Source organism: Eurosta solidaginis, chromosome 4 (assembly GCF_040869045.1).
Source record: "Eurosta solidaginis isolate ZX-2024a chromosome 4, ASM4086904v1, whole genome shotgun sequence".
Taxonomy (NCBI): domain Eukaryota; kingdom Metazoa; phylum Arthropoda; class Insecta; order Diptera; family Tephritidae; genus Eurosta; species Eurosta solidaginis.
This window is the reverse complement of record NC_090322.1, coordinates 83,721,693-83,744,266: the sequence shown is the minus strand read 5'-3', so window position 1 is coordinate 83,744,266 and position 22,574 is coordinate 83,721,693. Positions and strand designations below refer to the sequence as shown.

At 40.1% G+C, this 22,574-nt stretch overlaps 1 protein-coding gene across 4 annotated transcripts in view; it reads left to right on the top strand.

Annotated features, from left to right (window-relative positions):
* LOC137250019 (asparagine synthetase domain-containing protein CG17486) overlaps window positions 1–22,574 on the top strand; it is a 485,148-nt gene that overhangs the window by 455,816 nt on the left and 6,758 nt on the right. For 2 of the 4 annotated variants that reach the window (XM_067782216.1, XM_067782219.1), the window contains exon 5: window positions 13,137–13,616. The exons of the other annotated variants lie outside the window; for them this stretch is intronic. In XM_067782216.1, the coding sequence (XP_067638317.1) occupies window positions 13,137–13,565 (429 nt within the window). In that variant the 3' untranslated portion in view covers window positions 13,566–13,616. Of the gene's footprint in view, window positions 1–13,136; window positions 13,617–22,574 lie in introns of those variants that run through there. 4 annotated transcript variants of the gene reach the window in all.

Here is a 22,574-nt window from a genome sequence, read left to right as displayed (position 1 = left end):
TTCTCTTCTCTTCTCTTCTCTTCTCTTCTCTCTCTTTCTCTTCTCTTCTCTTCTCTTCTCTTCTCTTCTCTTCTCTTCTCTTCTCTTCTCTCTCTCTTCTCTTCTCTTCTCTTCTCTTCCCTTCCCTTCTCCTGCCCTCCCCTCTCTTTTCTCTGCCCTCTTCTCTTCTCTTTCCTTCTCTTCTCTTCTCTTCTCTCTCTTCTCTTCTCTTCTCTTCTCTTCTCTTCTCTTCTCTTTTCTTCTCTTCTCTTCTCTTCTCTTCTCTTCTTTTCTCTTCTCTTCTCTTCTCTTCCCTTCTCTTTTCTGCCCTCTTCTCTATTCTTCTCTTCTCTTTTCTCCTCTTCTCTTCTCTTCTCTTCTCTCTCTTCTCTTCTCTTCTCTTCTCTTCTCTTCTCTTCTCTTCTCTTCTCTTCTCTTCTCATCTTTTCTCTTCTCTTATCTTCTCTCCATCATCTCTTCTCTTCTCTTCCCTTCTCTTCTCTGTCCTCTTCTTTTCTCTGCCCTCTGCTCTTCTCTTCTCTTCCATTCTCTTCTCTGCCTTCTTCTCTTCTCTTCTCTTCTCTTCTCTTCTCTTCTCTCTCTCTCTTCTCTTCTCTGCCCTCTCAATTATTTATTCCAAATTTGCACGTTTGACGCTTTGGTTCGATAAAATAACAACGTATCTTCTCCAGAAAAATATTGAACTGCTAACCGTTCAGAAAATTACAAAAGCAAAATACATAGAGCGTGATTGTTTATCTCTATTTATCACATTCCATTATTCTGACTTGAGAAAAACAAGAGTAATTTCTTGTTCAGTTAATTTCTATTATTGCTCATCTGGCAGCACTGTTCACCATCAAGTGTTTCTCTTCGACAACAAATTAAGTGATTAGAGTGTATTTTCTGTATTCTTTTTACCTTATTGCATATTAATTAGGGAAATTAAACAAATTTTGTTCATTAATCGTGAATATCAGATTGTATTATTCTACCAAAAAACAAACAGGATGAAATTTGTGTGCTTAAAAAATTGTAAATGTGCGGGGAACAATATGTACCAGACAAACCAGTTTTTCGCACAACAAATTAAGTGATTAGAGTGTATTTTCTGTATTCTTTTTACCTTATTGCATATTAATTAGGGAAATTAAACAAATTTTTTTCATTAATTCGTGAATATCAGATTGTATTATTCTACCAAAAAACAAAACAGGATGTAATTTGTGTGCTTAAAAAATTGTAAATGTGCGGGAAACAATATGTACCAGACAAACCAGTTTTTCGCGCACAACTTTTAAATGGGTGAAAAAAGTTAATTTCCGCTTTTCGCATTCTTAATCTCGACGTAAATATGCGTCTTTTGATACCTCACTAAATTGCATAATTACCTAATAGAGATATCTTACAACAACCTTTTATATCAGAAATTATTGTATGGACCTTTTTCAGGCGACCTGGAAACTAAGTTATAGAGATGCACCCATGGCCTTATCGATGCTACAAATAAGCCTAATACGTAAAAGTACTTCTCAAAAAAAAAAAAAAGTTCAATCCATATTGTTGAACATTGAAACTCTGTACTTTGAATCTTTGAACATCGTGAACCCTGTTTTAAATGTCATTCATAATATGTAAAATGAAACTATTTTCTTACTGCTTAATAAACCACTGAATTGAACGGTATTATAAATTTGCGCAGTTTTCATTAGGTTATGTGCCCAGAAGTTTCCATATAAAATTTGTGTAATATAAAATGGCATCATCATCACTTTATGCTATTGAAAAACTGGATGTGTCCAGCTATGAAACATGGATTGTACAGATGAGAAGTGTGCTAATCCATGGTGGTTTGTGGAAAGTGGTAAATGAAGCGAAACCTACAAATGCAGACGAATTGGCATTATGGACAGTAAATGACGAAAAAGCGTTGGCAACGATTCTACTCAGTGTGAAGTCAAATCAACTTATTTACATCAAGAACTGCAAGTCATCAGCAGAAGCATGGCAGAAAATTAAAGGAGGTGCATAAGCCTCAGGGTCCAGTACAAAAAGTTTCATTGTACAAGCAGCTGTTAAGCAAGCAAATGGGCGAGGAGGAGAATGTACAAAATATTTCTGAATTCTTTTACTGAAGTGGCTGATAAGTTGGCGGAGACTGGTATCTCATACAAGATGAATTGTTAAGTATAATTCTGTTATCACACTTACCTAAATCGTACGAGAATTTTGTAATAGCGATGGAGACGCGCGATGATCTACCAAATTTTAATGCATTAAAGTTAAAGTTTTTAGAAGAGGAGAACGGCGTAAAAGGCAGGTCATAGCATCGGAAATTGGGTGGACAGCAAACATTCGTAGCTCGTGAAAATATCAATAAGAGAACGCAGCAGAAGTTTAATGGTAAATGTTTTTTATGCGGTAAGAAAGGGCATTATGCAAGTAAGTGCAACAACAAAGAAAAGAAAAATGTTAGCGAAGCTGCTATGAATGATATTGCAATGACAAAAACGCCCAGAACATTCCACGAAACATGTTGGTGTATAGACAGCGGGGCAACATCTCACATGTGTAACAACAAGGCAATGTTCGTTAATTATGAAGAGGTAAGACAGAATATTTGGCTAGCATCAAACTCATCAATAGTAGCATTTGGAAAAGGTGATGTATTGTTGAAAACAAAACAACGAAATGTTCGGTTGCACAATGTATTGTACTCGCCGAATTTGAAGGCGAATTTCATTTCTATAAGCAAAGCAGTAGAACGCGGTATGACAGTCAAGTTTAAAGACGGGCATGCATATATAAACGACAAGTATGGTAAAGTTGTATTGAGAGCGATCAAACAGCACAACCTGTATGTAGTAGAATTGAATCGAGAAGGCTTGTTTACTATGATTAGTAATGAAGTTTGGCACAACAGGTATGGCCATCTTAATTATCAAAGCCTACGTGATTTAAATAAAAATGATATGGTGCGAGGCATGAATTTACAGCAGAAAGATGATGAAATATGTTGTAATACTTGTATGATAAGTAAAATACATACGTTACCATTCCCTAAGCAATCTGAGAGAAAATCAGAAATGTTATTAGAACTAATACATTCAGATGTATGTGGCCCGATAAATATACAATCAGTAGGGGGTTCGCGTTATTTTTTGACACTAATTGATGATAAATCAAGGTTTATTAGTATTTATTTCCTGTTGTTGTTGTTGTTGTTGTTGTAGCAATGCTCGCCCCACCTAATAGCCGCGACCGATCACAAATTGTCATCAATATCCTCTAACGGGAGTCCAAGGAAACTTGCCGTTTCAACAGGGGTGGACCATAAGGAAAGGGGTGTTAGAGGCGTTGGTTCCACATTACAATTAAAGAGACGGTTGGTGTCATGTGGGGACACATTGCAAGCGGGGCATACATTTTGTATGTCGGGGTTGATTCTGGATAGGTAAGAGTTTAACCTGTTACATTATCCAGAACGAAGTTGAGCAAGAGTGACACGCGTTTCCCTGGGGAGTATGCGTTCCTCTTCTGCGAGTTCTGGATATTTTTCTTCAAGTACTGGATTCACCGGGCAATTCCCGACATAAAGGTCCGACGCCTGTCTATGGAGTTCACCAAGGACCTGCTTGTGTTTTTTCGCTTCATACGGCTGGGTTCTCAGGTGCCGTATTTCCTCAAAATGCTTACGGAGATGACTCCTTAGGCCCCTAGGCGGTGCTGGTTCGTCAATCAGATGTCTGTTGGGATGCCCAGGTTTCTGGGTATTCAACAGAAACTGTTTGGTCAGCATCTCATTTCTCTCCCTGATGGGGAGTATTCTCGCCTCATTATGCAGATGGTGTTCTGGGGACATAAGAAGACAGCCCGTGGCGATTTTGAGAGCAGTATTTTGGCAGGCCTGTAGTTTCTTCCAGTGGGTGGTTTTTAGGCTTGGCGACCATATGGGTGACGCGTAGCACGTAATCGGCTGGCTAATTGCTTTGTATGTGGTCAAGAGCGTTTCTTTATCTTTTCCCCAGGTACTGCCAGCAAGGGATTTGAGGATTTTATTACGGCTCTGAATTCTTGGAACAATTGCGGTTGCGTGCGCACCAAAATGTAGATCCTGATCAAACGTCACACCCAAGATTTTGGGGTGTAGGACAGTCGGTAGCGTAGTGCCATCGACGTGGATGTTCAATATGGTCGACATCTGGGGCGTCCATGTTGTAAATAAGGTCGCGGAAGATTTAGTCGGTGACAATGCCAGGTTTCGCGAGGCGAAAAAACTGGAGAGATCAGGGAGATAGCCGTTTATTTTATTGCATAGCTCATCGATCTCTGGGCCTGGGCCTGTGGCCATTATTGTGCAGTCATCGGCGTAGGAAACGATTGTGACTCCTTCCGGTGGTGAAGGTAGCTTAGATATGTAGAAATTAAACAAAAGCGGGGATAGAACACCACCCTGTGGCACCCCTTGTTTAATTCTCCTTTGTTTTGATGTTTCGTTTCTGAATTGCACCGATGCCTGCCGACCACCCAGATAATTTGCGGTCCACCTTTTAAGACATGGGGGAAGACCCTTCCAGGTCTTGCAGTAACGAGCCATGGTTGACCGTATCAAAAGCTTTTGATAGGTCTAACGCTACGAGTACTGTTCTATGGTGGGGATATTGATTCAAACCGCAATTTATCTGGGTGCTAATGACATTTAGCGCGGAGGTAGTGCTATGGAGTTTTTTGAAGCCATGCTGATGAGGGGCTAGCTGCAAATGGGCTTGGAAATAAGGGAGCAAAATGGCTTCAAGCGTCTTTGCCACTGGCGATAGGAGAGATATCGGACGATATGACTCACCTACGTTAGCTGGTTTCCCAGGCTTTAGTAGTGGGACCACCTTGGCCATTTTCCATTTCTCGGGTATGACAAAGGTGGAAAGAGACAGGTTGAAGACATGCGCCAAATATTTGAAACCCTCTTTCCCTAGGTTTTTAAGCATCGGCATGGCTATGCCGTCTGGGCCCACTGCTTTGGATGGTTTAGCGCGACCAAGGGCGTCCTCAACCTCTCTAGCGGTGATGGTAATTGGTGACGCGCTGAGTTTGTGTTTATGTGCGTGTCTATTGGCTCTCCGTCTATCTTTGTCGACCGTAGGATGCATTATATATTGTAGGCAGAAAGCGCTCGCGCATTTTTTCGCATCCGACAGCACCTTATCGCCAAAGGCGATGGAAACTTGGTCTTTGTGCTTAGTCGGATTCGATAGGGACTTTACGGTGGACCAAAGTTTACCTACACCGGTAGAGAGGTTACAACCTCTTAGGTGCTCTTCCCATTTCGCCCGCTTGTGTTCGTCCACAAGCAATCTGATGCGTTGGTTTAAATCCCTTATTTGGAGGTCGCCTGGATCAAGCTGTCTTATAAGGTCGCGTTCCCTCGCTAAGCTCGCGGCCTCCGCCGGGAAGTGGGGCCGGATTTCGGGAATTCTCCTGGCGGGAATGAAATGTGCCGAGGCGGATTCAATGACCTTACGGAAGGCACGCTCCCCTTGGCGGGCATCAGTCGGGATAGGGAGGGCAGCAAAGCTGCTGTCTGTTGCAGATTTATATTCTTCCCACTTTCCTTTTTTGAAGTTTATGAAAGTGCGTTTTTCGGTGACGATAAAGTTGGCGGTACGCTCGAACGAAATAAGTATGGGCAGGTGGTCGGATGCCAATGTTACCATCGGCTGCCAGTTGACGCAGTTTACGAGTTCTGCGCTCACGATTGAGATATCTGGCGAGCTATGACAGCTTCCTACCATACGTGTGGGGGCGTCTCCGTTTATTGTGCAGAACGTCGTTTCGTCTATTTGATCCGCCAACATCTCACCCCTACTGTCCGCCCGCAAGTTTGAATGCCATAGGTCGTGATGGGCATTGAAATCGCCTAAGATAATGCGATTGTTGCCAGTGAGTAAGGCCTCGATATTAGGGCGGTATCCACTGGGGCAACAGGTGACAGGAGGGATGTAGATGTTGATGATTTCTAGATTTGCATCGCCTGACCGGACAGATAGGCTTTGACGTTCTAAGACATTGTCCCTGCGGTCGATGCCAGGATCAAATATATAATATTGTACAGAGTGGTGTATAATAAACGCGAGTCCGCCTCCATTTCCGCTCTCGCGGTCTTTCCTGTGGACATTATAACCAGAGCAGGTCTGCAATGCAGATCTTGCTGTGAGTTTAGTCTCTTGAATCGCAGCAATGCGGATGTTGTGCCGCTTCATGAAATCGACTATCTCCGTAATCTTCCCAGTTAGCCCATTACAGTTGAACTGCAGAATTCTGAAGTGCATGAGGGGTGACGCCGGCACTCTAGGGGTAAGTTACGGGTGACTACGCCTAAGTTGTGGAAGGCCTGGGCGCCCTTGGGCAAGCATTGGGGTACCCGGATGATTTGGGTTTGCGACCTGGCAACATGGCGCGATGAAACCCGTCGAGGGGTTGTCGTCGCGGAGACCAGAACATCTAGGAAAGTGGCACCACCCAAGGCAGGAGCTGCATTGAGCGGATGTCGCAAACCTATATATTCTGTGCTGGCAGACGGTGCAAACGGAGGCAGGGACTAAGAGTCTGTTTCCCTGACCTGCACGATTGCTGCCAGAAAAGAGGGGGGGGGGGAGAAGAAGACGGGGGCAGGGGCTGATGCTCAGCATTGCTACCAGCTCTACTACGAAGGTAGTAGTTATGAGTGGTATCAGCTGTTTGAGTTGTTGGCGCCGTGGGGCGCGAGCAGCAGCGGGTACTCGTTGTGGATTGCTGAGCAGCGAAGCTGCTGGAAGGTAGTGGGGATACGTTTAGGCGTAGACTACGGGACGGCCTTGGGCGTGAGCAGCAAGGAGCCACAAAAGATTTATAAAAGTTACGTGGACGTCGGGTTTTGGGATCAAGCCCAGAACAACCTGTCCGATGCAACCATCCCTTGCACGAGACACACTGAACAGAGTATGACCGTCCTAAAAAGATTCTTTTCTGGCAAATGCAGCAAAACCATTTCTCAGGACCTGGGTCAGGAGACGGACCCGGATTGGGTTCGATACCTTCCCGGAGTAAGAGAATATGTAGCAGTCCTGCTGCAAGGAGCTGCTGGGAGGATGACAATTTGTGGGAGGGACGAAACAAATTAAATGGGGTCACACTGAAATGACAGTCCTTGGTCGGGAAAAATCCCGAGTCGCTCCGGTACATAGAACCGACTGCCTTGGGAAGCGTATTTATTTCCTAAAAAGCGTATTTATTTCTTAAATAAGCTGCCGTTGATATAGCTTCAGCCCATAAAATTTTCTGAACCTTAGCATGTAAAAGCATACATCGTGCCATTTCCACAAGTGTGCGATTCGCCCTTTCTGCTACACCATTCTGTTGTGGTGTATAAGGCACAGTTAATTCGTGACGTATACCATGTTTTTTCAAAAACGAATCGAACTCACTATTGACATATTCTTTGCCATTGTCGCTTCTTAATGCTTTTATTTTACAGTTTGTTTCACGTTCTACATACGCCTTGTATGTTTTAAATTTATCTAAAACTTCGTTCTTCGTTTATTTCCTAAAAACGAAGAACGAAGTTTTAGATAAATTTAAAACATACAAGGCGTATGTAGAACGTGAAACAAACTGCAAAATAAAAGCATTAAGAAGCGACAATGGCAAAGAATATGTCAATAGTGAGTTCGATTCGTTTTTGAAAAAACATGGTATACGTCACGAATTAACTGTGCCTTATACACCACAACAGAATGGTGTAGCAGAAAGGGCGAATCGCACACTTGTGGAAATGGCACGATGTATGCTTTTACATGCTAAGGTTCAGAAAAATTTATGGGCTGAAGCTATATCAACGGCAGCTTATTTAAGAAATAGGTGTCCAACAAAATGTCTTGTTAACAAAACCCCGTATGAAATGTGGTTTAATAAAAAACCAAGAGTCGCACACTTAAAAACGTTTGGCGCTATAGCAGTAGGGCTAGATAAAACACAGCACGGCAAATTCGAAGCTAAGGGAAAACAATTTATAATGGTTGGATACTCACTTGAAAGCAAAGCATATCGTTTGTACGACAAAGAATCAGATTATTATAAAAAGAGATGTTATTTTCAATGAGGCAAATGTTGGTGACAACATTGCGTATAGTGGCAGCATAACAAATGTAGATACAGTAGATTTACAATTCATTGTCGAGGAGGAGAGTAATAGAAATATTGTTTGGCCAACAGCTGACATAGAGGAAATTCATAGCGATAGTTCAGTGTATGATAGTGCGGATGAGCCGAGTTCAAGTTCAAGCTTTTCTGAGGAAAATAGCAACCAGGAGGAGATTAGTGAGAACGTTAATAAAATTGGTAGGGGTCGACCCAGGTTGGTACGAACAGGATTGCGTGGACGTCCTAAAAAACAGTACCATGTCATCAATAATGTAACAAATGTGAGCATTCCACTTACTGTCACTGAAGCGCTATCGAGTGAGAGTCACGAATACTGGAAGAAATCAATGCAAGATGAATTCGATGCATTGATGAAAAATGAAACTTGGATGTATGTAGATTTACCACCGGATAAAAAGGCTATTAAAAATAAATGGGTTTTTACATTGAAACGTAATAGCAGTGGTGAAATTGAGCGATACAAAGCAAGGCTTGTAGCTAAAGGATGTGAGCAGCGTTTTGGTATAGATTACAGTGAAACGTTTTCTCCTGTTGTTCGCTACGCTACCATTCGCATGTTATTGGCAATAGCTGTAGAAAACAAAATGCATTTACATCAGTTAGACGTTAGTACTGCATACTTAAATGGCGATTTGATAGACGAAATATACATGCAGCAACCTGAATATTTTATTTGCAAGAAAGAACCTAAAAAAGTTCTTAAGTTGAAGAAATCACTTTATGGGTTAAACCAATCTGGCAGGCAATGGAATGTTAAGTTAGATGAAGTCCTTAAGCAAATTGGATTTGACGCTTGTGAGAATGAGCCATGTTTATATAAAATGAAGTTCGAGAACGAGTTTGTTCTTATCGCAGTATATGTAGATGACATGATCATAGCATGCAAATGTAAATCGAAGTTGCTAACAATTAAAGCACTGATATCTACAAAATTCGAAGTAGTAGATAAAGGTGAACTCCAACATTTTCTTGGAATAAAAATCCAGCGACAAGACGAGGTGGGTCATATTACTTTGAGTCACGAACAATATATTAAAGATTTGTTAAATGAGTATGGCATGAATGAATGTAAACCAACGGCTGTTCCATTAGAAGCTGGATATCAAGTTGCATGTAACGAAAACTGTAACAAAGCAGATATTAAGCAATATCAATCGTTGATAGGGGCTCTTATGCATTTGGGCATAACAACCCGACCAGATATTTTACACTCTGTTTCAAAATTATCGCAGAGAAACAATGATCCACATGTTGAGCATATGACTGCCTCGAAACATATTTTGAGGTATTTGAAAGCTACCATTGACTTAAAACTTACGTACAAGGCGGCTAGTAAACATGTTGAAGGTTTTGTCGATGCTGATTGGGGAAGTGATTCCCATGACCGAAAATCATATACGGGATTCGTATTCTTTTACGGAAACAGCGCTATATCTTGGGAGTCCAAGAAGCAAGCCACCATAGCGTTAAGCAGCACAGAAGCTGAATATATGGCAGCATCTAATGCCGCCAAAGAAGCAGTTTACTTACAACGTTTACTAACAGAGATAGGTTTCTGGAATGGTGATCCGATCACTCTAAACATCGATAATCAAGGTGCACAAAAGCTGGCAAGTAATCCTGTGTACCATAATAGAACCAAGCACATCGACGTTCGATATCACCATATACGCGAACTGGTAAATGCTAAAAAGATCGTTTTATCGTATTGTCCAACGGACCAGATGACAGTTGATGTATTCACGAAAAGCCTTCCGAAATGAATATTTTGTAATTATTTTTTAATGTAAAACAGCATTCACGTTGAGAAGGAGTGTTGAACATTGAAACTCTGTACTTTGAATCTTTGAACATCGTGAACCCTGTTTTAAATGTCATTCATAATATGTAAAATGAAACTATTTTCTTGCTTCTTAATAAACCACTGAATTGGACGGTATTATAAATTTGCGCAGTTTTCATTACATACCAATATAGTGCTGGTGTATTACACATTTATTAGTTTTGAACTGCTCGAAGTGGAAACTAATGACATTTCACCGAGTGAAGCCAAGCTTTACATCGTGTACGCTAAACAGCGCATCTTTGGAGCGTATATCTGTTGTAAATGATCTAGGCATTCTTTTTGATCCAAAACTGACTTTTAGTACGCATATTTCATCCATGGTAAGCAAAGCAACGGATATACTCGGTTTCGTGAAGCGATGGGCTAGGGAGTTTAATGATCCGTATCTGACTAGGACCCTCTACACATCGTTGGTACGACCAAGCTTAGAGTATTGTTCGTGTGTCTGGTGCCCAGGATATCAAAACTTTATAAAGCGTATTGAGTCGGTACAGAAGCAATTCATTATATTTGCATTACGTGGTCTTAATTGAGATTGACTCCTCTGATCCTGTTAGTCGACTAAATTTTGCTGTTCCTGGTAGAACGTCCGGGCACTTTGTGCCTTTTCATTTAGCAGTTTGCCGGCCAAATTTTGCCAAAAATAATCCATTGCGTAACTGGTGTTCGCACTACAACAAATTGTATTACTGCATCAACTTTGAGTGTTCGTATACCGCGTTGCATAATTCAATACTCTCACGCCTGGCCTGATATTTTGTACTTTCTTTCATATGTACGGTTGAATTTAATATATACATTTAGTAGTCGACCGCTTTGTGTCTGTCTCGACTTTAATCCAAATAAAATAAATAAATATATGTTAATTGTTTTTATACGTACAAATTGAATAACATGTAATAAAAGTCAGGTTGGTTAGTAGCTACAAATGGCATTCAAAGTGCTATAACTTCTTATTTTATTGACTTATAATAACGTTTCAATTTAAAAACCCGGATGTCGTATAACCGAGTTACAATAAAAAAGACAATTTGGGCTGTGTTTCGAAGGATCAAAACAAATTTGTTGAAACCCTCGCAACATAAGCTTCAAATTTAGGGGGGGGGGGGGGGCGGACTTTCACAACTTGTTTGTTTGTATGGGGGCCAACCCGGTCTGCTGTATACAAAAAAGAAAGCAAAATGTTTTTTGTTGAAAAGATTTTTTGGTGCATCGAATGACCTCTAGATGCACTTTGGTGGAAATGCATTCAAAAAATTGTCGTCTCTTCGAATTCATGAGTTATGAGAATAGTTTTTTGGAAAGCATTCCCCAATCGTACTCAAAAGAGAATCGAAGGTGCAAGCTTGTCACTGTTAAATTTGCTCCATTACCACCGAGTATGTAGAACAAATAAATTTAATATTAAAGCTAAAACTTTTCACCTAGCGCAAGTTTAGAGCAATTTTTTTTTTTACAAAATGTAGCCTTTTTTTCAATTATATTTCGCGATTGCATAAAAGTTTACGCTTGACATATTCATATTTATCTTTTACCATTTTGGTATATTTTTAATTTATTAGAAAAAAATGTCCTGAAATATGCTTTAAGCCGTTCATTGTTCACACTTTTTTTGCAACCCTGCAAAACCTGTAGATAAAATAGCAGGCAGTTTCGCACAAGTTTAATGACTTCCTCCGAATTGGAGCTAGTCTGATGGAGAGCGGAACAGTTGTACCAAAAGCGACTAAGTCTAAATTAATCAAAGGCAGGGATTATCTCAGAATCACCATATCTTACGACATCACAATGTTAAAGTGCCAGTAGAAAACACTGCGTGGGACAGAATTATAACTGGTGCCGTCTCTTAATGCGACAATTTGAAATGCCAAGTTGCGTTTGAAAATTTTGAAAGCCATATGCGTTCAGAGTGCAGAAGTTTGTATAAAATAATTCATTATCATTAATTTGATAATTCTTTATTACGGAACCGGGATTCCTAAAATTTTTTCGTAATTTCCGATTATATTGAAATCTAGTTATTGAATTGCCGATTAGCAGTTAAATGAAATGAATACATTCCCGTTAAATGTGAACTTGACTTAGATCATGAGGTCAAAAATTAAAATATCTCTAGTTTTATTTATATATGGAACTGTGAAAAAGTTTAATATCTCCTTTTCCACCATCATACATCCATATAATATGTTCCAGTTAGATTAATGTTTTGGGAGCTTTTAGATGAGAAATGAGCACAATAGAGAGTAGCATTGTGAGTGATATATTTCAAAATTCATCAATAAAGAATTATATTATTTTGTCTTAATTTTTGCGTGATATTAAATCTTATTTAGTATCCTATTGATGCAAACAATTTTCGAAACTGTTCAAAAATAGCACAGCTAGAGGAAATTTGGTAAAATGTTATAGCTGCACTTGGGAAAGAATCGAGGTATCAAGGTAAGGTATCGATACTTTACTCAGTACGTGGTAAAAGCTTTGAAAGCTACGAAATACTCGAGAATTTTTTACAATAGTATCGATACTACTCAGTACACATATCGTTCTCTTTAAAATTGACATAGTTTCATTTATAAATATAGTTTCGTTTTTACGAAGGCCATTGCAATCAATGTTTCAAATACTAGTCCGCAAATTTTGGCGGAATCTTAAGGTGTTTCTTAGGTGATTAGCTTAGTATCGTATCGTTCGGTGGCATGTCACGATCATTCGTCAGGCAGTCCTCCTAGCTATACCCAGAGCATCTAGGAAAGTGATGTCGACGAAGGCATGAAGGGCGAGTAGCTTATGGTCTTGTCTCACAAGAATGCTTGTGTGTAAAAAGGCTAAAAGGCGCGGTGGTGATCGTGATTGCTTTTGTTTGAAATTCGGTGCTAAGTACAAGTATTTTTTACTTCGGCAGATGCAGCAGTAATCTCTAGGCCCGGGGTTAGGTTCGACACCTTTCTGGGCAAGTGAATGAAGGACTGCCCCTCCGCAAGGAGCTTCTCCTTGGATGACATACATAAATAAATAAAGTGATCGGCGTAAGCCTCATATATGATTAGTATGATTAATCCCAACCTGTTTATTCTTGTAATTTTCTCTTATATGCGCATTTCATATATATTTTCAGGTTGTTATAGTCGGAAGTGGCGCTGATGAGCTTTTCGGAGGATACATGCGCCATAGAAATGCGTTTCGTCGCTACGAAGGGAATGAAACTGAGAAAATTGCAAACCTTCAAAAAGAGTTGACAAAGGACTGGAGTCGGATTTCTACTCGTAACTTAAGTAGAGACGACAGAGTTGTAGCTGACAATGGTAAAACATTAAGAGCACCATTTATTGAAGAGAACCTTGTTCATTTTGTACGTTCCTTTTCACCGTCACAGCTTTGTTGCTTTCTATTGAGAGCAGGAATTGGTGATAAACTGTTTCTGCGGTTGTATGGTTACCATATAGGTTTAAAAGAAGTTGCTATTTTACCAAAGAGAGCCATACAGTTTGGTTCGAAAATAGCTAATAAGAAACAAAATGCCGCTGACCGGTCTTTGTATTTATAAATAAAAGTGTTAACTTTGGATTTTTTGAAAAAAAAAAAATATATGCCTTAATTAAACGTAAAGTTGTTGGATTTCTTTCACCGAAATTAAGTATTTGCACTTTCTTCAAAAATCAAAGTTATCTCCCGTCTCGTGGGAGATGTAAAAAAATTAAAGGTGCGGAGGAACTCACTGTCCTCCGATACTTGTGAAATGAAAGAAAGAACGATTTCAGATTAACGTCACAACTTATTTATTCGTGCCACTTGCACGCTAATTAACTACTGCGCTAAACATACGTTGTAACTTACTTAAATAACTTCTTAGATTAACTAAAATGTTTACATTGCAGTTCCCATGCTTTACCCAGAACTGCTTGCTTGTGTAAACAGGAAATGCTTAGCGTGCGATTCCCATAACTAATGTAAGGTGACCTGATCGATGGTTGCGCGTGTGCCGCGTCAGCGACTTTATTCTGTTGAACTAAATAAGTCACATGCTTAGCAACATGATCGTAGGGTGTGTCGTATTATGGTACCTATGCGTGTAACTCCTCCCCCTTTAAAGATCTGCGTCTCGTAGATCAAATGTCGAAAAGCGTGAGGGGGAGAAATTTTGTAAGGAGTGATTGCGGCCTTCTGGTGATGATTTAGTACTGACGCTTGTGACTGGCAGGCTAGGATCTGAGCGATAAAATGCAGGTGCAAATTTGCCTTTGGGGGTCCTATTTATGCTAATGTTTCCCGTCCAATGCGTTGGAATTTGAACCGGTGGAAGGTCTAGTTTCTTTGTGTAACATCTCCACAGCGTTCCGGCAATAAGGGTTATTGCGCAAATCGAGATAGCTTCTGTAACGATAGAAAAATTGATTTTTTTCATTGACATAGCCTAGATACTTAACATTCTCCATTGTGATGTCGTGGATGTACTCCAAGTTGACTTTCATGGTAGGGTTTTTTATGTTAGAAAGTACGACTGGGAGGGCGTGTGCGGTAACAGCTTCATTGCTGGAAAATTCCTGATCGCCAATCTTGATTGACTCGTTGTTGAATTGAATTACGTATGTGCCATTAATAGTAATTGTGGCATTGTTGCTCCTTATTATGCCCTGGTAGTTTGAAATGAAAATGGTGTTTTCGTTTACCAGCTCTATACGGGATCCGTTTCGTCTAATAAATTGACAACTAGCAGCCCCACCTTTTAAGAGTCGTGGCAGGCAGCTGTTTTCTTCCAGCGCAATCAAGGACTCGGAGCTGCATACTGTGGATGAGCCGATAACCATGCAATCCTTCGTCAACCCGTATGTCTCCTCTTGATTGACCAGCATTCTGTCGAACGGTAAGTCCACTTGTTTACCAGCGTAGATTCCAGCGCGGGTAATCAGAAGATTGTATTTACTGGCCGTCACTTTCGGCATCGATAGGACGTAGAGTAGAAGTGTCCCGTTTGTGAGGACCGATGGTTGGCCATATTCGATTGCCTCAATTACATTCTGGTATGGGAGGGTTTCTGTTTCGGATAGGATTTGGTTCACTTCGTCTATGTCTAGCAAGTTGGTATTAACAATTCCTCGCTTTGCCAATTGACATGCTCGCACAAATTCATTGACCTCTTCACGAATGAGGACGATGTTGCGAAATGCGCTTTGCTCGAATTCGATTCCTTCTGTTTCCTTTACTACGTAGTTGGTGCGGTTCACCACTTCTTCAATTCGTTTCAATACTTCTTCGGTGGTTGTGAATAGCTTTCTATTGACCTTATATTGATGGTTGTTGTTCGCTATTATCTGGTTTTGGCTGTAGAGGATGTTATTCCAATCTGTTGCGTCAGGCGATCCTGCCAGCCATTTCCATGCTGACCCAATCGAGTCAATGGATCGGGTGACTCTAGTCTTGCTTGTGCTTCCCATCAACTCTTCGAGTCGTTCGAGTGTTTGGTTGATGTAGTGCTGGGCTAAGAGTTGCTCGTCGGTTCGTTTGATTAGACGACTTGCTAATTTATCCATTTGAGTCACCATCGTGGTGTACTTTTGTAGGTCGATGACGTGTATGAGTTTGAATGAGCCCCCTATGATCCACCCATCCCCGCTCTGGATGGTTATTATTGGGGCCTTGTAGTTGAATATGTGTAGTGCGCTGATGGCTGATGCCAGCAGTGGGAATCTGCAACGCAAGATGTTAATTCTAATTTAATGTAGTTAGTGGTTGTTATGTTCTAAGTACTAAGTTACGGTTATCTATTTAATAAAAAAGAAAAAAATGTTATTGATAGTAGGAAAGTATTATTAGTAAGCAGAATTCTTAAGATTAGATTGATTATCATTAAACTAGCGTTACTGTTTTAGTTTAGGATTTTCGCCTTTCTAGCGATGTTAATTTGTTAATGTGTCGGTGGTTTACAAATTATGATTAGTGGGGAAGATTAAAATAAAATTTAAAAATTTTGCTTTATACTGTTATTACAAAGGGTTTCAAAAATAAAAAGGGAACAAAAAATTAGGAAAATTAAAAAGGTGAAACATTTTGGTTGTCTTTTTTTTTGTATCCTTTTTCATTGGATTAATATTTTAATTTTATTTTTATTTGTTTATTTGTTTTTCATTCAAGGTTCGAATCGAGCTCAAGGCTAGAACAATAATTTTTTTCTAATGATAATTATTGTTATTTTTTAATTTTTCTAAATTTGAAAAATTGAATTTTGTTTTGGAATAGTAAGTAGAAAATTTTTCAGACAACCTGCCATAGCTGCGCAGATAGATCCATTTCGAAGGAAAGGCGAAAAGGAATAGAAGTAACAAATTTGCCAGTCAAACAAACCACCGCTGTATAGCTAAATGGTTAGCGCAGCATGCCTAAAGCGTACTGATGATGAAGACTTAGCACCCTTCGAAATGGATCTATCTGCGCAGCTATGGCAGGTTGTCTGAAAAATTTTCTACTTACTATTCCAAAAACAAAATTCAATTTTTCAAATTTAGAAAAATTAAAAAATAACAATAATTATCATTAGAAAAAAATTATTGTTCTGGCCTTGAGCTCGATTCGAACCTTGAATGATTTATCAATAGGCCGATAAAAACAAAAACAATTGTTAATAAACCATGAGCACTTGGGAATGTCAAACAAAGTAATTGACAATAAACAAAAATCCAGCATTATCAGTGCTTTGCACCAGATGGCGCAACACTGAATAAATATAGTTGGTAAAAAGGAATAGAAGTAGCAAATTTGCCAGTCAAACAAACCACCGCTGTATAGCTAAATGGTTAGCGCAGCATGCCTAAAGCGTACTGATGATGAAGACTTAGCACCCTTCGAAATGGATCTATCTGCGCAGCTATGGCAGGTTGTCTGAAAAATTTTCTACTTACTATTCCAAAAACAAAATTCAATTTTTCAAATTTAGAAAAATTAAAAAATAACAATAATTATCATTAGAAAAAAATTATTGTTCTGGCCTTGAGCTCGATTCGAACCTTGAATGATTTATCAATAGGCCGATAAAAACAAAAACAATTGTTACTAAACCATGAGCACTTGGGAATGTCAAACAAAGTAATTGACAATAAACAAAAATCCAGCATTATCAGTGCTTTGCACCAGATGGCGCAACACTGAATAAATATAGTTGGTAAAAAGGAATAGAAGTAGCAAATTTGCCAGTCAAACAAACCACCGCTGTATAGCTAAATGGTTAGCGCAGCATGCCTAAAGCGTACTGATGATGAAGACTTAGCACCCTTCGAAATGGATCTATCTGCGCAGCTATGGCAGGTTGTCTGAAAAATTTTCTACTTACTATTCCAAAAACAAAATTCAATTTTTCAAATTTAGAAAAATTAAAAAATAACAATAATTATCATTAGAAAAAAATTATTGTTCTGGCCTTGAGCTCGATTCGAACCTTGAATGATTTATCAATAGGCCGATAAAAACAAAAACAATTGTTAATAAACCATGAGCACTTGGGAATGTCAAACAAAGTAATTGACAATAAACAAAAATCCAGCATTATCAGTGCTTTGCACCAGATGGCGCAACACTGAATAAATATAGTTGGTAAAAAGGAATAGAAGTAGCAAATTTGCCAGTCAAACAAACCACCGCTGTATAGCTAAATGGTTAGCGCAGCATGCCTAAAGCGTACTGATGATGAAGACTTAGCACCCTTCGAAATGGATCTATCTGCGCAGCTATGGTAGGTTGTCTGAAAAATTTTCTACTTACTATTCCAAAAACAAAATTCAATTTTTCAAATTTAGAAAAATTAAAAAATAACAATAATTATCATTGGAAAAAAATTATTGTTCTGGCCTTGAGCTCGATTCGAACCTTGAATGATTTATCAATAGGCCGATAAAAACAAAAACAATTTATTTGTTTTTGTTAAAAATTTTTTTTTTTTTTTTGAGAATTAAATATTAATTTGCTTAGCGGATTAGGCGCATAAGCTCAAATTTTTCTTTTTTTCTTTTTCATCTACGGATTAGGCGCAGAGAATTAAATAAATATTTGCTTAGCGGATTAGGCGCATAAGCTCAAATTTTTTCTGTTTCATCTACGGATTAGGCGCAGAGAATTAAATAAATATTTGCTTAGCGGATTAGGCGCATAAGCTCAAATTTTTCTTTTTTCCTTTTTCATCTACGGATTAGGCGCAGAGAATTAAATAAATATTTGGTTAGCGGATTAGGCGCATAAGCTCAAATTTTTCTTTTTTCTCCTGGACCAGAGGTGTTAAACATTTCTCGAACCAGCTATGGGGAGATCGCCAGAATCCCGTTTGGAAGTAGTGTAGCCATTTGTCAAATTCGATGGCACCACGAGCCTACTAAGGCACGATTTGTCCCACTTACAAGCCCGCTCTTGTTAGATAAACTCCCTCTTGGTGCCAGATCTTTTATAATTTCTTTTCATGTTTTTTGTATGTTTGTTTGTTTTATTGTGTGGGGGCAGTTTGTCCCCTTCTTTTTATATTTTTAATGTGGAGTTTATGAATTTTTTTCCCACTAGGTGTGGTGACTGAAACTTTATTGTCTTTTGAAACGATTTCTTTCTTGTATAGAGGTTTTTGCTTCCCCTTTATTTGCTTATCCTTCACGTATATGACGTCATTTTCGTCATAACGCTCCGGTAGCATCCTTTTTTTATTGTGTCTTTTTATCTGAGACATTTGCTTTTCCCTCAATAGTGCTTTAATTTGGATATTCACTTTTCTGCTCTGGTCAAGGAGTTCTTGGAAGTTGGAGGCTTGTGAGCGATTAAAAAATATGTCTGTTGGTCTTTTGTTCGTTACCGAGTGGACTGAATTATTATAGCGATCTACAGCTATGATAACAAGTTCCTTGGTCCTGAGGGCTTCAGTCTCCGCCTTTAGGCATCTAAAAATTTCAAGTAACGTAGAGTGAAATCTCTCGATTTGGCCGTTCACCTCGCTCCTCTGAGTTGGGGTGCGGTAAAGCTGAATTCCTAGAGATTCTAACAAGCTTTGTATAACAGGGCTAATCAATCCGCGTTCGTTATCAGTGACTAAAATTCTAGGGGTGGTGAAATAGTGCAGAAGTTTCACTATTTTTTGCCTAAGGTGCAGGGTTCCTTTGTTTCTGATGTGAAAAAGCTTTGCGAATTTAGAAAATTTATCGATGCAACTTAAAAATTTTTTCCCTTGAATTTCGAATATATCTAAGTGAAGGATCTCGCATGGTCGCGATGGGATTGGTGTAGCCTGTAATTCTGGCCTATGGGGGTGCCTGTCGTACTTACTGAGTCTACACGTCTCACAAGCCAGTACATATTTCCTAATTTGACTGCTCATATTGGGAAAATAGCAACGCTCGAGAAGTTGTTTCCTATTCTCCGTGGCATTACGGTGAGCCCTCTTGTGCTCCTTTGCTATTGCTTCACACACACTATCTGGATTTCTTAAGTCCTCCACAAGGGTTTGCGCTATTCGTACCTTGTAGTTGGTAAAATGGTCTAAATAAACTCTCTGTAATAGACCTAACTGATCTTCCGGTATTTTGATACCATTGATGACATTTGGGCTCAGTTTTTCTTTCAAGATGCTAATTAGTTCGTTTTCACTAATGTTTTCTATCCCTACGTAGTGGCGTGAGTGTCCAGGGTGCGGTTCTTCGTAGATTTGAAGTCTGCCCCGAACACAATTTGGTTTCTGAAAACATTTAGTGGTACTTCCACGAAGGGGATCAGGTCTGTGTTATCCTGTTCTGCGCTATGGACTGTATCGGAATCTGATCCCATGGTTGCATTCTGACTACCGACCTCGGATGTGGGCGGCATTGAATCCGTCAATTGGTTTACTTGGGTTTTTAGACGAGAAAGGGCATCAGCCACGACGTTAGATTTTCCGGGTTTGTAGATAAGTTCATAATTGTACTCTTCGATCCGGGCTTTCCATCGCTTCAGCTTAGCATTGTAGTTGCGATTGCTGAGGGAGAAAGTTAGTGGTTGGTGGTCGGTGAATATACGTATTTTCCTGGCACCATACAGTAATTTCGCAGATTGTCTAATGCCCAAACGATGGCGAGCATCTCTTTTTCGTTTGTAGCGTACCCTTCCTCTATGGTTGCTAAGTTTCTCGATATAAACGCAATTGGCTTGTCTTTACCATCATAGTCCTGCGACAATACCGCGCCAATAGCGTAGTCTGAGGCGTCTGTTGTTAAGTTAAAGGTTTTTTCGAAGTTGGGAAGTGTTAGGACTTCTGATGTTGTCAACATTTCCTTAAGGTCATCGAATGCCCTAAGGGCGTCCCTGTCTAGTGATATTGGCACTTTTTTGGACTGCGTAGCCTTAACTTGTGCGTGTTCACCCCTTGTGAGGTTAGTGAGCGGTTTCGCGATTTTGGCGTAGTCCCGAATAAATTTCCTATAGTAAGAAGTTAAACCTAAAAAACTTTTGAGCTCTTTTAGATTTGAGGGTGGCAACAGATTTCTTATCGAATTTATTTTCTTAGGATCTGGCAGGATTCCTTCGGAGGTTACTATATATCCCAGAAATTCAACGCTTCTTTTTAAAAACTGTGTTTTTTTGAGGTTAACTTTAAGTCCCGCGTCTAGTAGTCTAAAAAGAATTGTTTCGATGTCCTCCAAATGGGTGGCCTCGTCCTTGCTGAAGATAATTATATCGTCGATATATACAAAACAAATTCGACCTATAAATTCTTTGAGGACATCGTCTATCATTCTTTGGAAGATAGAGGGCGCATTCTTTAGCCCGAAAGGAAGTCGCAGGAATTCATATTTTCCATTCATGGTGGAAAATGCCGTTTTAGGGATGTCACACTTTTTCATTGGGATTTGATGGAATCCTGACGTTAAATCCAGTGTGGTAAAATATTTGGCTTCGCCAAGGCTGGCAATAGTCCCGTTGATGTCCGGGATGGGATATGTATCGGGAATCGTTACGGCGTTTAACCTTTTAAAATCAATGACCATCCGGTATTTCTTTTCTTCATCCGAGCCGGATTTCATTGGGACAATCCATAGGGGGGAGTTATAGGGACTCTTTGACGGACGGATGATGCCTTGTGAAAGCAGTTCTTGAATTTGTCTTTCGACCTCTCCACGCATATTGACGGGGTAGGGATAGCTTTTGGTGTAGATGGGGTTTTCGGTTACTGTTTTTATCTCAGCCTGGAGGTTGGTTTGAATTTCCGTGGATTGGTCGACTGGACCGAATAAAGTTTCGTACTTTTCTAGTATTCCATATAGCTTGCTTTTCGTATGTTCGGTGACATAGTTGTCAAGGGGGATGACTATATTAATGGAGTTAACTTGTTGCGCAGTCTTTCGCTTAAGAGGCAGAAGGATGTCTGGTTTAAGGATGAGGGTATTGAGTTCCCTATCTAACACCGCTTTAATTTCTAAGAGAGTATCATCCCCTATTATCCCGTCAAATGATTCTAGACCGGGAAGGACAAAGAATGTAGTCGGCAGATCCCTACCAACAAACTGAAAAAAGTTTCCGTAAACCTTCTTGTCGATTTTGATTCTACCCCCCGCCGAGATTACATGGAATGGTTTTTCCACTGGGGTAGTGTTTAAGGCTACGCGCTCGCTAATGTAGTTTTTATTTGCGCCGGTGTCAACTAAGAACTCTAATATACCTTGACCCTGAGTGACGTACTCTAAATATGGTACGCCGGACACGAGGCTCCCATTGTAAAATTTAGTTGGTCAATTGTCGAATCTTTTTGTTCATTGGAGGCATCTTCTCCCTCCTTTTCGTCTACGGCCACCAGATGAAACAATTTTTGTTTCTTGTTTGTTTCGTTGTTTGAAAATTTTGTTGGAAACTGACTTTTCCTTGGCCCGTCGTACCTAGAGAACCTGGAATTTCCTGTCTGGCGGGTTTGAGAGGATGCACCGGCATCCGCTCTTAAAGCCGTGGGGGGGTCACTGTTGTTGCGCCAGCTTTGCGCAGATTGGTGGCTATTCCTGGTTTGCCCTGACCTGGCGTATGGGGAGTTGAATCCCCTCTGATTTTGATGTCGGTCTATAAAGCTCCCATTAGAGTGGGTTGCATTATTGTACCTTGAATGGTTCGGGGCCGGATTCTGCGGTGTGCCAGAGTAGTCTGTGCTGCCGCGAGGAAAATAACGCTGTGATGGAGTTTGGTACGAATCGCCGAACATTCGGCCACTTCTGTTTAATACCTGTGGGGGCGGTAAATAGCGTTTCGCCGATCCACGTTCATGAACGTGAGGCATGACGAATATGCCTCAGGTAAGGATTTTGGCTTCTGCATAAGAAGCAAGGTCGGCAAGTCGCCGTTTAGCCCCCTGATGAAGACATCCAAGGCTCTTCGTCTATGTGCCTCGGCCAATGCCTTAACCGTTTCTGTGTGCACATATTTATCATGAGTGGCAATTGTTTGTTTATTTGGGCATAGAATTCGGACAACTTTTGCCGCCCCTGGGTCATGAGGGTAAGTTGCTGATCAAGGGTTTCGATATCCCTAACGTCCGCATAATGCAAGGAGAGAATCTCCTTGATTTTCTTCCAATCCG